The sequence below is a fragment of the Diorhabda carinulata genome, chromosome 1 (genome assembly GCF_026250575.1).
Source record: "Diorhabda carinulata isolate Delta chromosome 1, icDioCari1.1, whole genome shotgun sequence".
NCBI classification, from domain to species: Eukaryota; Metazoa; Arthropoda; class Insecta; order Coleoptera; family Chrysomelidae; genus Diorhabda; species Diorhabda carinulata.
The window spans coordinates 32457471-32476833 of NC_079460.1; the positions used below are offsets into that span (position 1 = coordinate 32457471).

Genomic DNA, 19363 nt, shown 5'->3' on the forward strand with positions numbered 1-19363 from the left:
TGCTCAAACAAATTGATCCTTCGTCAATGTAAGTTAGCAAAACGCTGTGAAGATAGGGTTACTAATTGTAGCTTCATTGAAATTTGTAAAAATATATAGTGTCTCAATTAGAGTAGAGAAGTTCCAGACAACTTACAATGCACACAAAACTCTCGATCACCTCAAATCAGCGTAATGTTTAATATGTAAAAAACTTATATAATATATTTTCAGTGTTCCATTATGTCATATACGTTCAACTTTTCAAGCACGTCTGAACAAACATTTATTCCAGATGTTTTCACAATAACGTTTTCCACTCAAAGAAGAATACTATTTTATTATTTTTATTTCAGATAAAAATCTTTGGCAACACTCAGTCTCAGATGAATAGACATGGTTATTGGAGCCAGTCAAAAAAGGAAACTATCACCTTATTTCCACTCGAACTTTCAGGGAGTTACAACTCTACTTTTGGTGCCTGGATCTAATTGTTTCATGTCATCACAAGGTAAATGAGTTTTCATAAATTAAGATAGTATTTTTGCTTCGATGAACAGAATATACGATAAATTGGACACGTGAAAGGGATATAGTATTTAACAATTACCGTCCTTGAAACTTCATCTTTCAAAAATCAAATGTGTACATTTTTCAGTGTGTCACAAAATATGGCAACCATCAAACTCTTAAAACAGGAGTGGGAATCTGGTAAAAAATTTTATTTGTTAATGAATAAGAATTCTCCAATATTATAATCGGATATCTCCTTACGAGTTTTTTCAAGACACTAAATAGTATCCGATACACACAGTTATATAAATTAATTGAAAACTTTTAATTTATTCCATACAGTAATTTGAAGAAACAATAATATACACCCCACAAAAATTATCGCATCACTCATTATTTTTTAAATATTTTAAATGTGTTGCCTGTTTTTCGAATTTTATTATTATTACGAATTCAAACACCAATAAATACGCCTTTTGAAAAATTAATTTTATAACAGTTTAATCTACAGAGCACAAAAAGTTTGATTTAACAAAACATAGAAAATATCAAAGAATTTATGCAAAACATCTATACAAAAAAAATGAACGGTGATTAAACTAACACCAGCCAAGGATTTCCTAATAGCGTGTGTTGCCGCCACTCGCTCTAATTACAGCTTCTCGTCTTGGAAGGCTTCTAAACAGGTTCTGGCCGTATCCTTGTGGCATGTTTTCCCAGAAGTTCAAAAGAACGTTTTGAAGATCATCTAGTGCTCTTATTGGTGCCGGATGTTGCTGAATTTGTCGTCCTAGATGGTCCCAGACACGCTCTATTGGATTAAGGTCCGGGCTACGTGCAGGTCCATTCAGAGTAGGTATCGCGACCACTCTCTAGTTAACCTAAAATAACGATCATCTAATACCGAATTTACCCTTCCGCGGCCTTGTCCGAGACTTCTGATTAGCTGCCCTGTTTCTTGGTAGCGAATAACAACTCTGGATATGGAGCTTTGTTGAACTCCAATAACTCCGGCGACATATCTTTGACTGCTGCCATCTTGTATGAGCGCGATGATTTTAGCGGCTTCTTCATTCGTCACATGTCTTGTTAAAAGTTGAGCCACATCCATTATTAACAAAATAAATTTGAATTTCCACTATACAATAACACAATTTGCTTAGAAAGTTCTCGATCTCAATACATTCTCCAAGACAAAAATGATTTACTCGAGCATTTTAGTTTCCAAAAAAATTTGTAGGAAATTGTGATAGTTGATACATACAGATTTTCCCAAAAAACTAAAATTAAGTATTAAAATATCCTAACATACCAGTGATGCGATAATTTTTGCGGGGTGTATATATACAGTAAATTAATCCTTTCATGAACTGATTTCATATTTGAGTGATTTGTACAATAATGAACCTTTGCTATCCAGGATATTCACAATATTCTTTGAATTTAATTGAAAATTACTCATCTCAGAGTTCTCCGCTTAGATAAATTGTTCATTGATAATTCTCGATTATAGCTCTTCATAAACCTTGTGAATACCCAGTTGTACAAGTAAGAGGGAAGATAGAAGAATAGGAAAAATGTCTTTGCAGCTGTTCTAAGCGGTTAGTTTTAAAAGAGACTTGACTTGAACTGGACGTTTGAATATTTTATGAAAACTTTGTGCATGTCAATTTTTTCTCATCTCTATGAGCTTAAATGGAAAATACCCTTAAAAACGCTCTTTTCCTGATATTAAATGAACATATTAGTTGCTTAAGGCAAAAATGGAGATTTCATTGAGCTATTGGAAGAAGATGTCCCTGTCGAGGATTATGAGAATGATTTCTATACTTAAAAATAATTGCCATTATATTAAGCCTGTACCACACGATGCGTCGATTGCTTCCAGCGTTGAACGCTGGTATGATTTGATGCATTGTGTGGTCGTAGTGCGTATATCATTCAACGAATTTTTTGGTTCTAGCGTTGGTATTGGAATGATGACCATGGGAAATCGGTCTTTTTACTCACATTTAAAGAGTATCCAGCATTGGGACTAAGTTGGAACCAACACTTGTACAAATACACACTTTTTTATCCTCTTGCGTGTGAATGGTACGTTTTTTGTATGAAAAACCAAAGTTTCCAGTAATATCTAGTTTATTTTAACATAATTTATATCTGTTGTATGCTGTTCATCACTTTTTGGCACATTTTCATTTCTATAAGTAAGTTCAGGAAAGGTTTCAGCCTTCGTCCAATGTTCAGTCAATGCTGGAAGGTGAATGTTTGCGCAAAAATCAGACACATCGTGTCTACTAAAACCGTTCCAATTGTGGTAAAATAACTGACCACAACATTTACTATCACGGACAACACTGTTTGGTCTAAAATACCACCCATTCAATATAAATTCCGCCTCTAAATTTTCTTCAGCAAATATCTTGACAACAAAGAAATACAGAAACGTTATTAATCAGTGAAACATTCAAAAGAGATTTTACTATTGAATTTGTCGATGGAATTGTTCGTTACATTTACAAAGCAGTTGATGTGTGTAATTCAACATCTACCCACACTCAACAAATGTGTTGAGATGAGCTTCTTATCCATTATACTGATTTCCTTAGGGCATCAATAGATTTGGTAATATACTGAGATTCATTTAGTTTGACGATATTTATCAGCACTTTATATAATATTAGAATGCTTGATAATGGATAAACAACCGTACAAAACCCAAAGTTGGACCAAACTTATTCAATATATTACATGACACTCAGAAAAATATGGAATTCAAGTACCGTTGATATCCATTGAAAGATCAAATGAATCAAAGTGAAAGAGCAAGCAAAATATTGGGGAGCACAATATAAAAGATCCGAAAAAATATGATAATGGAAAATTTTTCACTAGTCTTCCTTTAGCAAGATATTTATTGTCATGGAAATTAACAGTTGTTGAACTTTAGAATAATTGGGAATATATTACAATAAACGTGCTAACATCTAAAGAGTATGGAGGATTATCTACTCCATTTGGGGTCTTTGGGAAGTTACTATATCTTTGTATGTAAATTAATAGTAGACTAAAAGGTCATCAATACGATAAAAAAATAAAACTGCAGAAATGAACGGCGAAATATTAAAAAATATATATATAAATTCAATTCTAACGATTTAATTGGACTGTAATATAATATACGAAGAAAAGGTGGTTAACATGACAAAAAAGCTATGAATGATAAAAAAGACCTGAATCATTTAAGTAGAATTTATAGCTCTATTCTGTAGAAACTAAGGAAAAATTCTCTTGATGAAGCAGATTTCTATTTTGATTTTGATATTCATGATGTATGTGATCTATTGATCAATATGAATATATATATATATATATATATATATATATATATATATATATATATATTCATTTCATATATATATGAAATGAAATAATCAAACTTCGATGAAATTTTACATTTTGATGTTAGATATTCAACGTTTCGCTCCTTCCTTGGGAGCATTTTTAAAAAAATAATATATGATGATTAAAATATTTGTAGAACAGATAAAAACATATTAGTAGATAGATTTATTTGTTGTGTATTACAATAATTTTATTAATTAAATGTAATGAATTTTATATGCATTGCAATAATGAGCGATTCAAATGTGAAATGTGTACTTTGTCAGAAAGAAACATGTGAAAAAAGTGAAAAAATTAAAAAATTCACACCAGATACTTTAAGAAAATGTATGACTGTTTTGGAGTATCGTAGAGTAAAACCAGAAGAAAATCTAGTAACGCTTATGCTACGGTTAAAATTTCTAATGAAACATCTTTAGACGGTGGATAGCATATCCAGTGCTACAAACTTTTTACAACTATAAAAATACCGTCCGCTTTCCCAAAAAATGATGAAATTATAACAGAAAGTGCTCTAGAACGTCAGTTCCGAATTATCTATTTCTAGCACAACGCAAATAACTGGAAAAATAGCAGACAAGTACGTTTTAATGTAAGATATTGTGTTATTATATCCTAAGTAAAATCACAACATTCATATTTTAAATTAAATTTTGATAAGCTTTTATTACATTTTTTTATTAATAGCTTACCACAATAGCAAATATTTTATATTATGAATTACTTTTATTTTGAAAGTATGAAAAAAATTCTGCCTCTAATTATGGGTTAAATAATTTCAGAGCGGGTCCATCAAACAACCCTGAATCAAGCTTGGAAGATAGTGATGGTGGATTGGATGCCGATGATAAGCAGGTGCATGCTGATGAGCCGGTTATTAATGAATATTTGCCACTTAAGAAATGTTTTATTTGCAAAAAATCAAGGAAAAGACGTTATGGCTGTGTAGTACCACTAGCACTCAATAAATCGCGAAGAATAGAATCGTTAAAAAGTGCAGCTACTGAACACAATGATGTTGAAATGTTCCTCTACCGATAGCTCAACTATCCCGTATCATTAATGCTGTAAAGACTAATACTTGTAGTAAGGGAGCCCGATACGCTAAATTTTCAGTTATTAAAGTGTCATGGGGACAGATTATATTGCCATTTTAGTGAGGAGAAGAGCGTGTACGAATTTTAAAAAATGTAAAAAAAATCATTCACATAGAAATACTCGAGCGCGTCGGACATTCACAGTGTTCACCCTCTTTGTCTTTCTAACAACCGAGAGATATTATTCTGACGAGTAATTAAGGGAAGATGGCTGTAAGAAATGGTAATAAAAAACAAAAAGTTATTCGAGCGTGTCAGATATTCGAAAGGAAATAGTTAGTAAACACAAAAAAGTCTCCTATTGAAATATCTGATTATTTGGATGTGATCAAAAGTCATGGTAGATTTTTGAAAATGTAAAAAAGTGACCTTGAAATACTCGAGCGCATCAGATTTTTATACAAATGGTTTAACTTGATGTCCTAGTCGCCCCAAATGATAATCTGACAAATATTTGAAAGGATATTCTCAATACGGTAATTTGAAAGAAAATTTTTTTTTCTTTCTATTTCTGACTGGAATAAATGATTATGCATATGTATATGTAGGTATAATTTTATCATTTATTTATGCAAAAATAGATTGAGAAATATGATATATTTTAATGTTCATCCTCACTGGATTAATTTTTACTTAGTCAATTTCTTCTTCATTACATGTTTCTGTAATCAGGAAGGGTTATAAACTTTACAATATTTTGTTTATTTTGTATTATAGTATTAAAAAAACGTACCTGAATCTAAAGTATCTTTTAAAATGTCAGGTATTATGACAATATCTTCGTATGCTTCAGGTTGGTTCAAGTTTGCTACCAACAAACCAAGTCGGCTCTAATATTCCATGTACATTTGTCCATTCATAGTTAATTGGTAGCATCTCAGTTACGATTCGATTGTGTGCAATTCTCCACAAGCATGCAATGTATTTAGTTCTCAATAAATGTTGCCGTAGCTGTGATTGGCAGGGTGGCAAGTTACAACCATCGTAGTTACGTACATTTACTGAGAAGGGCTAGGACTCCGGGTTGATACTTTATATTTTTCAGTTATGTATCAGTTAGTTTTCTTAATCCATATAGCTGGCAGATAAAAGATTTCATCATAAGAAATAATTCTTCAATATCATAAGCTTCAGATCCTAATTTAGGAAAAAAAGCGGACATGTCGATATATCGGCATGCATTACCGACTCCAAAGTGAATCCAGATTTTTGCCGATGCTTTTATGTGTTCTGCAGATTTTTCTTTCATTTCACACGCAAAAATACAGCTTTCGTTTTACCGTGTTTACCTTCTAAAGTCTATGCTGTATAGTACTCATATAATTGGAGTAGATTTTGTGTTTATGAATGCTGTACTTGAGGCGAGTGATCTTGAAGTTGCGAGAATGCGGTGAGATACCCAATCACAAATTCTTCAACCGAAATTTTTCTTTTCCAAAAATGAATCAAAGTGGAATTTTTGTAGTGATAACGCCATAATAGAATGTAATCTCTTACACCTATTATAATTTTTTCCACTAATAAAACCTGAAACTGAGCCTTCAGCAATCAGATCAGATTCAACCATGATATTTGTGAGACCGCATTCTTCTAGAAAGCTAGCAGGAACTGCTTTAAAAAAGGTAATTTTGACATGGAAGGACCCCATGTAAATGAAAATGTTATCGAATTTGGTGATTCTTGGGTTTGAATCTAATAACTTGTTCGAGCTATAGCTAAATCATATGTAATCTGAATGCATGCAGCATTACATTCTTTTGCAATCTCTTGGCTTAATTTTTAAAGTTTTTAACACTTTACAAATATTACTAGGAGAATCATTGATGGGAATTACTGTTATATCAAACCTACAATGGAGTGTCAGGTATACTAAACTTATGCGACAACATCCACATAGCATCTAATTGTTTAGTTGTACCTAGTCAAATTTGTAGGTTATTTATTGATTGCGGAAATATCAACCTGATTCCAATTGGCTATTTTTAATTTTTTTTTGAATGGGCGTATTGCAACGTTTTCACTGCTCACAGCTTGCGTTACTTTTGTTGTTATAAACACACGATATAAACCTACCAACTTCTTTTTGTAAATAATTTTCTTTACAAGATATTTTGTTATATTATCTTTGAGTAGAAATATTTACATATTATATTTCATACCTCTTTTGTAGTTTTGTATGTACTTGTTGGTGACATACTGGGTTCCTGGAATTTAAGTTATATGGCACAGTTTACTTTGTCCTTTTGTTGAACTTTTTTATATAAACAAATTGAGTGTTTGGTTTATTTTCTTTTGAGGTTAAGTCTTGGTCTAAAGGAGGCAAGCATTATTCGAAATTTGGTATAACTGATTTATAACTGTTTACGAACTAAGTTATTCACTTATAGCTTTTTTCCAACTTATGGTACACATAGTTAGCATTTTGCTTTTTTTAATATTTTAGTCTCAGTATTAATTCACATTCCAATGTATGGTGTTGAAATCCTCTTTTTGCAAATTAAGGTCTGTTACATTCTGGATTTTTCTCCTTGGACCGTCAAGAGTTAGCATTTATACAGGGTATTTTATAATATTATTTTTGTTCGGTTCTTTTATTTGACTTTGATAAAGCTATCTACATTTTAATTATGGATATTTCTAAGCATACGGTGGAATATGAACTTGAATATGAATTAAATATTAGAGGTGTTTACTCTACTCGTCCCATTAAAGATAAACGTTTAATTTTAAAGAAACTTTTGAAAAAGGAAACTCCAGAAAATAATCTCAAGTAGATTTAACTCAATATAAATTTAGTTACACAAAAGAAAATACAAAAATCAAGTCACCTTCAACTTCCATTAAATTTCAAGAATACTCTTATCAAAAGCAAAGCAAAAGCAAAGATCAAGCAGAAACATTTAAAAACGAATCATAAGCCTCTTGTATCCAGTATGAAGCCGAATTAGATGATAAATGAATTACAGATGTTAATGTTAATCAGACTTTAAATCAAAACGTATTACCTGTACCTCAAGTTATTCAACAAAACTTTTCTTGCTCTTCTAATAAAACACCTATTTTTAATTAGAATGTTAAATTTAATTGAGATCCAAAAAAATTGTATTCATTTCTAGAAAGAATTTATGAATTGGCAAAATCACGTATAGTTTCAGGTGCAGAACTTTTTACATCAGCTGTCGAACTTTTCACAGATGATGCTTATTATTGGTTTAGACACGCGAAAAGTAGAGTAAACGATTGGAAATTTTTAATTGACAAACTAAAAGAAGATTTCTTCATTCTGATAATGAAGATTTAATTTGGGAACAAATAAGGAACCGCCGTCAAAAGAAAAATGAACCGGTTGCAGCTTACATTTCACACTTAGAGACACTATTTAGTCGCTTATCACGTCCGGCTCCAGAGATTTCAAAATGAAACACATTAAACAAGGTCCTTTTCCAGAGTTCTGACAATAACTCTCATAGAAATGATAGAAACTTTAACTCCAATAAATTGATTAGTTAGTTTATTTCAATCTATCTGCTAAAATATCGTTTTATTGAAATTTCGACGTAAATACATTGATTCTAATAGCATGTTTTTAATTATGTTTTTAAGATATCTACTAATATGTTTATAACTATTGTACAAATATTTTAATCATTATATATTAATTATTCTTTCGAAAAAACTCCCCAAAAAGGAGCGAAACGTTAAGTTATACGTATCTAACATAGAAATGAAAAATTTCTTTGAAGTTTAATTTTATTTTATCCAAACAACCTATGATCCCAAGCCATTGGAGAAAAAAAATAAATTTATACTTAAATGGTTGAAATCTAAGCTCTACAAGCCTTTCAAGTTAACAAACTCACAAATATCAATTAATTTCAACGCGCAAACTTTACTAACCATTTAAATATATTTATGTATTATTCTACAATTAAACCGAGAATCTTCTCATTAAGGTTAACCACACATTAAATATTTGTATAAATGAAACTTAAATTCAACTACTACTACAACGGGTGATTAATGTGATGGCTTTAATTTACATTAATAGTTGATTGTTGCGTTTTCCCTTTTAAGTTCAGTTTTCCGCTACATCTTCCATATTACATTTTCAAATTACTTTTGCTCGTTAATATCTCACTAAGTTCATAATAATTGCTATTGCAAAAACAGATTTCGAATGTATTGATGGAAGTTCATTATCTCCTAAGAGGACTACTTTAATAGTTATGCTTAGGAGAATGAACATTATTTCTGAGGTTATTCAAGACAGCTCAAATGTATTTTAGGCCAATTTCATGGAAAAAACTGCACTCCTGCCAGTAAATTGTCCCTTTATTAATTAACTGTTAATGGTTTAAGAAATGTCTCAGAATTCACCATCAAAATGAAAAAAAAGGAAAATTTGCACTGGTACCTTTCAATCATGTTTATAGAAAGGAGTTGTAAGGCATTTTACCAAAGGGAGCTTGAAATTGTATTATAAATCCAGCAATACATTGAAGGAATTGTTGGATTTAATGAATAGTAGTATTTATGAAATAAATTATAATGATTGTGAAGAAGAAGTATGTGCCGCACACTAAGAGGTCTGCTAATGTCTGGTTCATAGCTCATTTAAAATATAGAAGAATAAATATAAAAGTGAAGTTTTCGTTCAAGTGATGGCATTAGAATTAGAATATAGAAATAGTTTATACAGCGACAAAAGGCTTATTCCCCTCAGCCCTTTCTATAGTTTACTAATTGAGGAATGAATGAGTAATTTTCTGTCGAAATGGTATTTGCCCGTTGGAATTGTTTTACGCGGAAATAAATTCAATTGTGGAAAAAATTTAGTATAAATAGGCAGGTCAAGTTAGTAGGTTATAGTTTACCTTTAATATTTGAAGACGATAACTTGGTTATCAAGACCGACGTCAGACACTGACATTATAAATGTATAGTGATAGTGTAAACAGTGTGTTCAGTATTTCTAATTTGTGGCCCAACAAAAACAAATCTTTTAAATTGGAGTCGGGCAAAGAGTTTAAATGTTCACAGATAAGTATGAATCAGTAATATTTCTCAATATTTTTGCGGTGTTATTATTTACACCTCATCCAAATTGCAAATATTTGTTCTTGTTAAAGTTATAATAATCATGAATAAATTTATGAAATTCCAATTATTTCTTTTAATTAGCTTGTATCAAAATTGAGCCATATATAAATGGGATATTGTCTTTCTAAGGTCGACGTAATCCATTGACAAACCAATAGTGACACATTTATACACAACCCAAATTTGCCCACCGTCCTTTATCTTCCGGTATTATCGAGAACCGACACAGTGGACATTTCAGGGATACAAACTAATTAGGGACATTTCAGACGATAGGTAAACGATAATAATCGATTCCATACGCCGAGATTTCTGTTTACTTCTCAGAACCATTGAAGAAAAGTTTATTAGAGAATTCTCTTAGATAAGCTTGAAAGAAAAGTTGAAAGTATAATTACAGACACACACTCACACACAAACACACACGCACACACACACACACACACACATATATATATATATATATATATATATATATATATATATATATAAAACTTCTTTTAATTCGGTTTTTAAAATACACAAAATGTTCGTACAGGAATTCACCCATAGCTTGTTGATGTTTATGATGAAAGTGTAGTCAAAAACTTATGTTTATGAATAAATAGTCTTGACACAAAAGTTGATGAAAAAATTCGCAAACAGCCTTGACCTAACACTATCAGACTTTCATATGTTAACAAAACTTTCTGTTAGAAAGAGCTTCAAATACTATGACGACTTGAGAAAAATTGTCTTTAATGAAGGGATCCAAAAACTATTGGCACAACTTCACAAAGTCAAATGTTAATTGTGACTCGGTTGAAAAGTGAAAAAATTTTAATACTATAGTTTTGGATATAATTCATGTTAATTACCAAATTTTAAAACTATTATTCTTCTAAAAATATTCTTCTCTGTATTCCTTCTAAAACTATTCTTCATAATTGGAGAATATCTTTATACTGTGAAATTATAGTTCATGAAAGTTCTGGAGTGTTACAAGTTGCAAGAAAGAGTTTTTTTTAAATTGATGTATGTATCGTCAGAACAAAGAAATTCAATTGTGTTTGAAGTTCACGAGTACGGATCTTTGACAAATGTAGTTATGGAGTTGGAATGGAAACTTATTCAATATACTTCTTTTATCGCTAAAATCTTGCATAAGGATACAATATATATGTGCCTGGTAACTATGCACATCTAAATTGATATTAACAAGTGAAAAGTACTCGATGCATATTTAATAATGCATTAAGTAGCCTCTAGCTTCCAGTTTATGTTAAACAAATAAATCACGGTATCTTTTCTCTCTAGTAAGTTTTTAGTAATAATTCCTAGATTCGTTACTGTACGAAGCATATTTTAATGAACGCAAAAGATAAATGCCAGCGTCTGAAGCTAAAGCCTGTTGTAATAAATATCATAGATGCATCCAGTTGACCTAATTAACGTTGAATAATTGAAACAAGAAAATATTGGATTGCAACAGTTATGTTAAATATTTGCTTCTTTATTATTCCATTGAATGATTTGAAGAATTCATAATATTTGATTTCATCGAAGCTTTAGTTATAGCAAATTCTGCTGTTCTATTTGTGAATGGGTTAGTCAGAATAAAAGAAAACATAGAAAAATATGGCATACTTGAACATATTTGAACCCTGAATAGGAGAATATGAAATATTTTTTTCTTGTAGAGTCATCTGAATTTCTTCGTCCATCATAACACATTAAATTAATCCTAATTTGCAATTTAGTTTGGACGATGAATTGCAAATAAGTGACGGAAATATAAAAAAGGGTATTTTCGTTGAATCGGTATTTAAAAAAAAATTAGGATTCATTTGTTAGACTCACTTCTAGAATTGTTTTCTTGAGAATTAAGAAGCAATGAACACTGGGAGGTTCCATCAAGCCAAGAATGCGGCCTTGATTATAATTAGTCGTTAAAAAGAGACTCTCCAAAAGCTAATTTGGTCAGAAAATCCTAAATCGTAAATTCATAATAGATCTTTTTGGTTTTCAAAGGTCATTGTTTGTTGGTATATAATTTCTTTTTCATTATTCATTTTTATTAACAATCATCGATAAAAGTAAAAAATAGGAGTGAAGTTCGTGAGGCACGACGAAGTTTGAATTTTGTTTTCCAGTGTAATCAATAGATGAAAGATTCTGAGTTTTTCCAAATTATCAAGTTTCTTACTACTTCATTTCTTTTGAGTTATAATTACGAAGATATTTTTAATATTTTTACAGCAAACGTTAAAAGTAGCCAAAAATAAAATATACATACATATATATATATATATATATATATATATATATATATATATATATATATATATATATATATATATATATATATATATATATATATATAGCCATAAATTAACTTTATACGGTATTTGTTTGCTGGACAACAACATTATCAAACTACACAAAATAGTAAAATCCTCACTTGTTTGTAGTTTCAAATTTATTTGACGGAACTAACAGAATTATGTGCCATTAAAAGTGGATACAAGATAATTTCGTTTCATTGTAGAATATCCGCGAACTGCAATTTGAAATATAAACAGAGACAATAATGAAAAGTTCAGTTTATATTGGAATTGAATATAGATATAGCTGACGGTATTTGAGTTAATTTCCAATATTCATGTGAGAACTATTGAAAATATTGAGTATATTGAAGGTATAAAAATTTGGTACAGTATTGTATGTATTTTTGGGCCACATATTTCAAATGAAAATAAAAATAGACGAAAATTCAAACCAAAAATAATCTTCGCTTGCATCAGATTTTTATAATGCAACATGGGAAAATATTTTTTTTTTCTTAGAAAGCTTTTTATTTTCTTCTCATTAATCCAGTGAGGTATCGACATAACGTTTACAAGAATATTATATATCAACTAATTTAATTAATTTCAATTATCCTGTAATGTTCCGAACATTACATACTCGACCCAGAATTGAAAAGCTGTATCTTAAGAATCATTATCAAATATTATGTAAATCTGATATTCTAATTTGTTTCAATATCGTTGTTAAAAGACGTAGAATATAGCGTAGGATATAGTGTGAATCGCGAATTAATACACTTGAAACCAAATTATATAACAGAAAATACAGAACAACTATCCTTATTGATTCCAAAGTACCTATCTTTGTTCAATCCAGTTTATAAACTCTGAAAACTAATATTTTTCAAAAAAGACATAAGTTCCACATGTCCCTGTTAATTTTCATACAAACAATTTTTGTTTATGAGGCTCGAGAGACAAAGTGGACGGCTAGCGCTCTTGTTGCACAAGGCGACAGCCTAGATTAGTTTTTAATTTTATGGGTACTGCGTTCATAGAATTTTTTACATAAATTGCCACTCCGCTTAAGATATGCTGGTTTGGTCTATTTTTATATGGGCCAGAATAATTATTCATGTTGTAGATCTCATGAGAAAAAAAAAGTTCCATATTCGGGAGAAATGTTTGGCTAATAAAACTTTTATATTTTTCAAATGAGTTTATAATCATTTCGGTTGCATTATAATAGAGATTTCAGTTCTCAAACTTGAAGTGGTGATACATAATGTGTAATTAATCAATAGCGGGCCATTACTTCTTCTTTATATAAATTGCTCGGTGAGTTCGGAGAACCAAACAAATTTTGAAAAAAAAAACATACTATATCAACATTTTGTTTACAATTGGACCCTACAAGCCAATTCATCCATTATGGTATTTGTAGCTCATCGATGTTTTTGACTAAACTATATTATGAATGAAAATTTAATCCATAACTGGAAACATTGTTTTAGTTTTAATACTAACAAATACTGAACATATTCAGATCTTGAATACTACGTACTGGGACTACATTACTCTACTTTAGATATCAATAATTTTGGAATTTATAACAGCTGATATCAAATAAAATGAAAAATGTGCAGTGTCTTAATATATCGTTCAATCATTCAGAGTTTCGTGTCTGTTTTTATATATACTATATTTTTGGAAAACGCCATCACTAGAAAGAAATCAATGATGAGAAATATCATAAAATTCACTAAAAAATTTAGTTATCGGTACGCAGAAGCCATTATAATTTCATTTCTCATTTACCGCCTCTGTTTCCTCCGTATGTGTTGTGTTCGTGTTAACGACAAGAGCAAGATGAAATTCTCATTAAGCTAAGTGGCAGAGTGGAGATAGTAAACTGACATTTCACAAATAATGACTGCTTCAAACATAAATAAATTGGAAACAATTACTTGTTCTCATTTTTCTACCGACTATGCCACAAAACATTTATTTCTCTACATTCTACAAGAATCCAATACACTGATCTACTAATATACAAAAGATTTTGCAAATAACCATTTTTATTTTTGTTATAATGAATGGGGTTTTTCATACTATTTTTAGAAAGGTAAACGTTGAAAAATCAAGTTGTCCTCTAGATTGAAAGAATTCATTCTCCGCTTTATTCGAATGACAATGACTGAAACAGACATAACTAGTTGTACTGTACCCATAGCAACTATACTTTGGTTATATGTTCAAAATAATGTTATAATTAACTTGCAATCATTGTTAATATTCTTGATACAAATCATTGGATAATTGGAATAATGTATAATGTATTTCAGAGACACTCATGATAATGAAAATAAATATGATGCATATTCACATTTAAAATAATATGCCTCAGGCAGATATGTGTTTTTGAACAAGCCGAAAATAATTTTTCCACTTGTGTAATTACTCTCATTCTACTCATACTATTTTTTGTTCCAGTAATGTTGCAATTCCCTACGCCTACAAATGCTACTTCGTTGGAAGCATTATACAAAGTGAACTGCTCTAACTTGTCATGTTCCTCAAACACGACCATCGTCGACAACATCACCACAAACAACACTTTCTTGGATATCGAGGACAGAGAACCACTAACCGATCTTATTCTCATGGGAGTATTGTCAATAGTTTTAGGGCTTATGATTCTTGTTACCGTTATAGGTAAGTTGAAATTTATAATTCATCGAACTGTTGTCGTTCGCTTTACAAATTGGCAGTAATACAATATCCTTTCTCTAGCTCTCAAAGATATGAAGAACTCGATAAAATAAAAATATTTGGTGTTTATTGACTATTAAATACCTTATAGTACAATATTTTTCCAAATACGTTAGTTTAGTGCACGTAATGAAATATTTCCCAGATTGTTGGCAACAGCTTTTACAATATAAGAGATCCTTACTTGGAAAGATCAAATTAATTTAATGTAACACAAAAAGCGAGGACATCAGGCAACAATTTTTTTATTTAATATTGACTCAAAATCCTCTTTGATAATTAACTCTTTCAAGTTCAGTGAGTTTTAGCCATGAGCGTTAATAAACTAGTGAGACAGCTCATTAACTTGTCGAAACAAAACGACAGGGCACACGGAAATCCGGTCTATAACCAGTATATTTATGGACGGATGTGCTGGAAAAAGTTCAACCTAACCAGTCTTTCAAAATTCAGATAGCGATATTATATTTGGTTTTATAGATAGCAAGAAATAAATTTGTTAGATACATACTCACATTATATTTTTTGCTTTCTTGCTCTGATCATTTGGGCGCATTAAATTAACCAGAAAGATGTAGAGAACAGTATTATTAGACATCCAATTATTTTACAGCGAACACTGCCAATTTGTGAAATAAAATAAGGGGTATGTTTGAATAGACAACTTTTTATAGGAGATTCAGTAAAAAACAAGCTCATTAATGATTTGGCGCTTAACTAAGGCTATTAGTTAAGATTTTGTTAATAATACTATATACGGGTATATAATTGTTATATTGATTCTAAAATGACATTAACAGAATATTATGAGTGTTTAATAAAAATTCGTATGGTAACCAGAATTAATATTTCAATTAATCAATATTTAATATTTCAATTAATCAATATTTCTATCAACGTCAATTTGAATATTGAATTTTGAAACCAATGAATTTTAAAATTTTTTACAAGAATACGATTCAAAACCACCGAAAATCTCAATTATTGTAAGCAGAAATTTTATTATTTTTATAAATATTTCTTATATTGTATTTGATCGTAATTTCAGTCCCAGCTGATGAATTCATAAGTATTCGAAAGCTCGGAAAATATATTAAAATCAGTCCACTTTGGTATTTCAATGCCACGTTCCCAATATATAACGTAAATCTCTCACATTTTTCTCGCATTTACTCATTTACTTTTAAAAAAAGTGTCTTAATTCTACTAGCCAGCTTTTATTTTCCTTTGTAGAACTAACAATTTCTGTTCAATTTCTGCGAAAACTGTGAAACTATTTATATTTTTCAAGTATACTGAAGCGACTGAAATATACTGCCACTCTTATAAATTTCATACCTACTGCATGTAATTTGTCTAACAAGAATTTGGGCATGGAACAAAACAAATTACAGTTAAATCCAGAGTTGCAGCTGTTTAATTATTTTTACATATCAGTTATGTGTATGAACTAATGTTTTAATGAATTAGATCCATATATGAAGTGAGCTTAAAACGCAATTATTCTATTTTACACATGAAGGAGCAATTTTGAAAAAGTGTTTTCTTTTATTGGTGAATTAGATTAAGATTGTGAAGGCGTACTTTGAAAGCAATTCATATTATTGACAATAATTCCATATTTCACGTCAATATCTTACAATGAACCGATTGAAATTCTATGTAGTGTAATCATATCAATTTTGTCATAGACAAAACGTGTGATATTGAGATTGTGCCATAGAAAACAGTCTACCCCGATCTTTCGCAATACTTTCTGAAATACGTCGATATTCATTCTAAAGTAGACACATGTTCACGATAAAGATATTTGTCAGTCATCAATCCACCTCATCATCAACCCCTCATTTTAGTTATTATATATATATATATATATATATATATATATATATATATATATATATATATATTCAGATATATGACCGAAAAAATGGTTGACAATATGAATTATTTTCGTCGACGTCGTATTTGTGAAGAAGCCTTTATCAGTTTGAAGTGCAAAGTTCCTTATAAATGAAACCTACGGATCAATAATGTCATTTTGAAAACGTTTGTGCAGAAGCAATATAATAATTATGAAATAACGAAAATCCACTATATTATAATGCTAAAACAATTAATATTGAATAATTGAAATGGATTCCCATAATGATATTCGTCTACTTCCATACAAACGTTTCGGAACATTTCAAGGGTTATGAGACTGCCATCAAGTACTATTAGTCTTCGTTGTTTTTCCAAAACAGCAGATTCTGTTTCACAATTTTTTCCTTTCCAAATAACCCTACAAAAAAGAATAAAGATATGTTAAAACTATCAATATTGCAAGCTATTCGATAAAACCTCTACTTCCAATCGTTTTTCAGAGGAATCTTTATTCTAGCCCCACAGCTACACTGTAATTCTAAGGACGTGAGGAACATCAATTCTTCGTACCCGTTATCAATTTGAATAATATATTGGAGAGCAGGATCGGTCCTATAATGTATTTTTGGTCAAATTTTGGGGCAAAAAATTGCCTAACAATACAATTCCTATAAATTCTATCCATGTGCACGAAAAAACAGGTTTTAGGCCAATTTTGTTGCCAATCTGCCAATTCTCAACACTGTGTAAAAATTTTTTCTTTGATCTTATTAACAGAAGTGTCCCTTTCATATTTTGCAGTTTTATCAAAACACCCCTCACGGATTTTAGTGTCTTCTCGCAGACAATAACCTACCAACCTTCGTAGCCAGCAACCAAATAAAGAGGTTTCGTTTCTATTAATTTCAAATAGCATGTTCTAACAACAAAAATAAAGATACTCAAATTCATTTAATTTCAATTTTCTGGCTAAAAAATTACTCCGCAATACAATCCTTTTTCTGCCCTCATCAGAACAGCAAATATTGAGTAAAAGGTTTTTTAATCACCTTCTCAATAAAACGTTCACAAAGATTAGTTACAAAAAATGTAGTTTAATAGATAGTTCTTCTTTATCCATTCAATAACTGACGTAATTTGAAATAATTTGATCCAATATATCACAGGATGTAGCACAAGACATCATGGGGCCATGGATTCTGTTCAGCTAGCACAAGGATCCACATGTAACAAACAATGGTCAGCCTTTGAAATTTCTCTCGAAAATTGAGTCTTAAACTTTTAAACCCAACGGGGATGCTAGAGTGGCATCTTGTTATTACGAATTGTTATATTTCATAAACAAATACAAAAGAACATTGATTATATCACAATTAAACACTGGATATTGAATATAAATGGATTCACAATCATCTCATGGAACTACTTATAATAACTTTGTTTTAAACAAACCTAGTCACTATGTATCCTACCACTATCTCAATCATAAAGATTATAATGATATTCCTACCTCAATACTATTCTAACCTCATTTCGAAATGTGTGTTTCGGTAAATAAATAGCAAGAGATATGGTAACTAAATTACTCCGAAATTCACGCTTCCCGTATCTTTTCCGCTGTATTTGCATTAATTTATGTCGTTACCCTTTAGCTTAAAATGGATTTAAGCTACTTGCCAGCTTACGTTCATCAACAAAAGGTATTCAAAATGATCCTCTTCAAGATAGGATTAAAATAATGGGAAAAGTCTTGCATTCTGTTTTCTGAAAAAACTCGGTAAGTGCCATCCACCACACCTCTTTTGACACTTCAAACTCTGAAATTCTCGAAGGATATCTTTTTTTCTGTGAAGAATGATAAGCGAGATGGTTTATGCTAATAAAACTTAGTGATGGATCTTTTCACGGAAATAAATGAATACAAAGTTGGTATAAGCAAAATAATATCCTCACAGCTCTTATGTATGATATCTCTATAACTAATCAGAATGATGTGAGAATATGAGTAACGTTAGTTGTTCAATAAAGTCTTCATTAAATGTTTATTACTAATTGTTATGAGTATGGTCATACAAGATTTTCTATTTTCATAAACGTATTGAATTTATTTCATTGTCGGAATGTTAATTGAGACATTTTGCATTTAAATTACTTCCTGTAACATATAACTGAGCTAGTATGATGAAAAACAAGTCTAGAAAGGTTTTACTGAACGAATCTAGCATCTGGATACGAACGTGCAAAGCAAGTGAATGTACAAGCTATGTGACTTCTGTGAAACTTATTTTCCTATGTGTTTTGTTTATATTACTTTTTCATTTTTTGTGAAAGGATTTTCCAAGT

General features: G+C 30.4%; 1 protein-coding gene across 4 annotated transcripts in view; it reads left to right on the plus strand.

Annotated features, from left to right (window-relative positions):
- Positions 1-19363, plus strand: part of LOC130899883 (5-hydroxytryptamine receptor-like) — a 350025-nt gene that overhangs the window by 246711 nt on the left and 83951 nt on the right. For all 4 annotated transcript variants that reach the window (XM_057810059.1, XM_057810060.1, XM_057810054.1 and 1 more), the window contains 2 exons: positions 336-490; positions 14876-15097. In XM_057810059.1, coding sequence (XP_057666042.1) covers positions 376-490; positions 14876-15097 — 337 coding nt within the window. In that variant the 5' untranslated portion in view covers positions 336-375. The remainder of the gene's footprint in view (positions 1-335; positions 491-14875; positions 15098-19363) is intronic.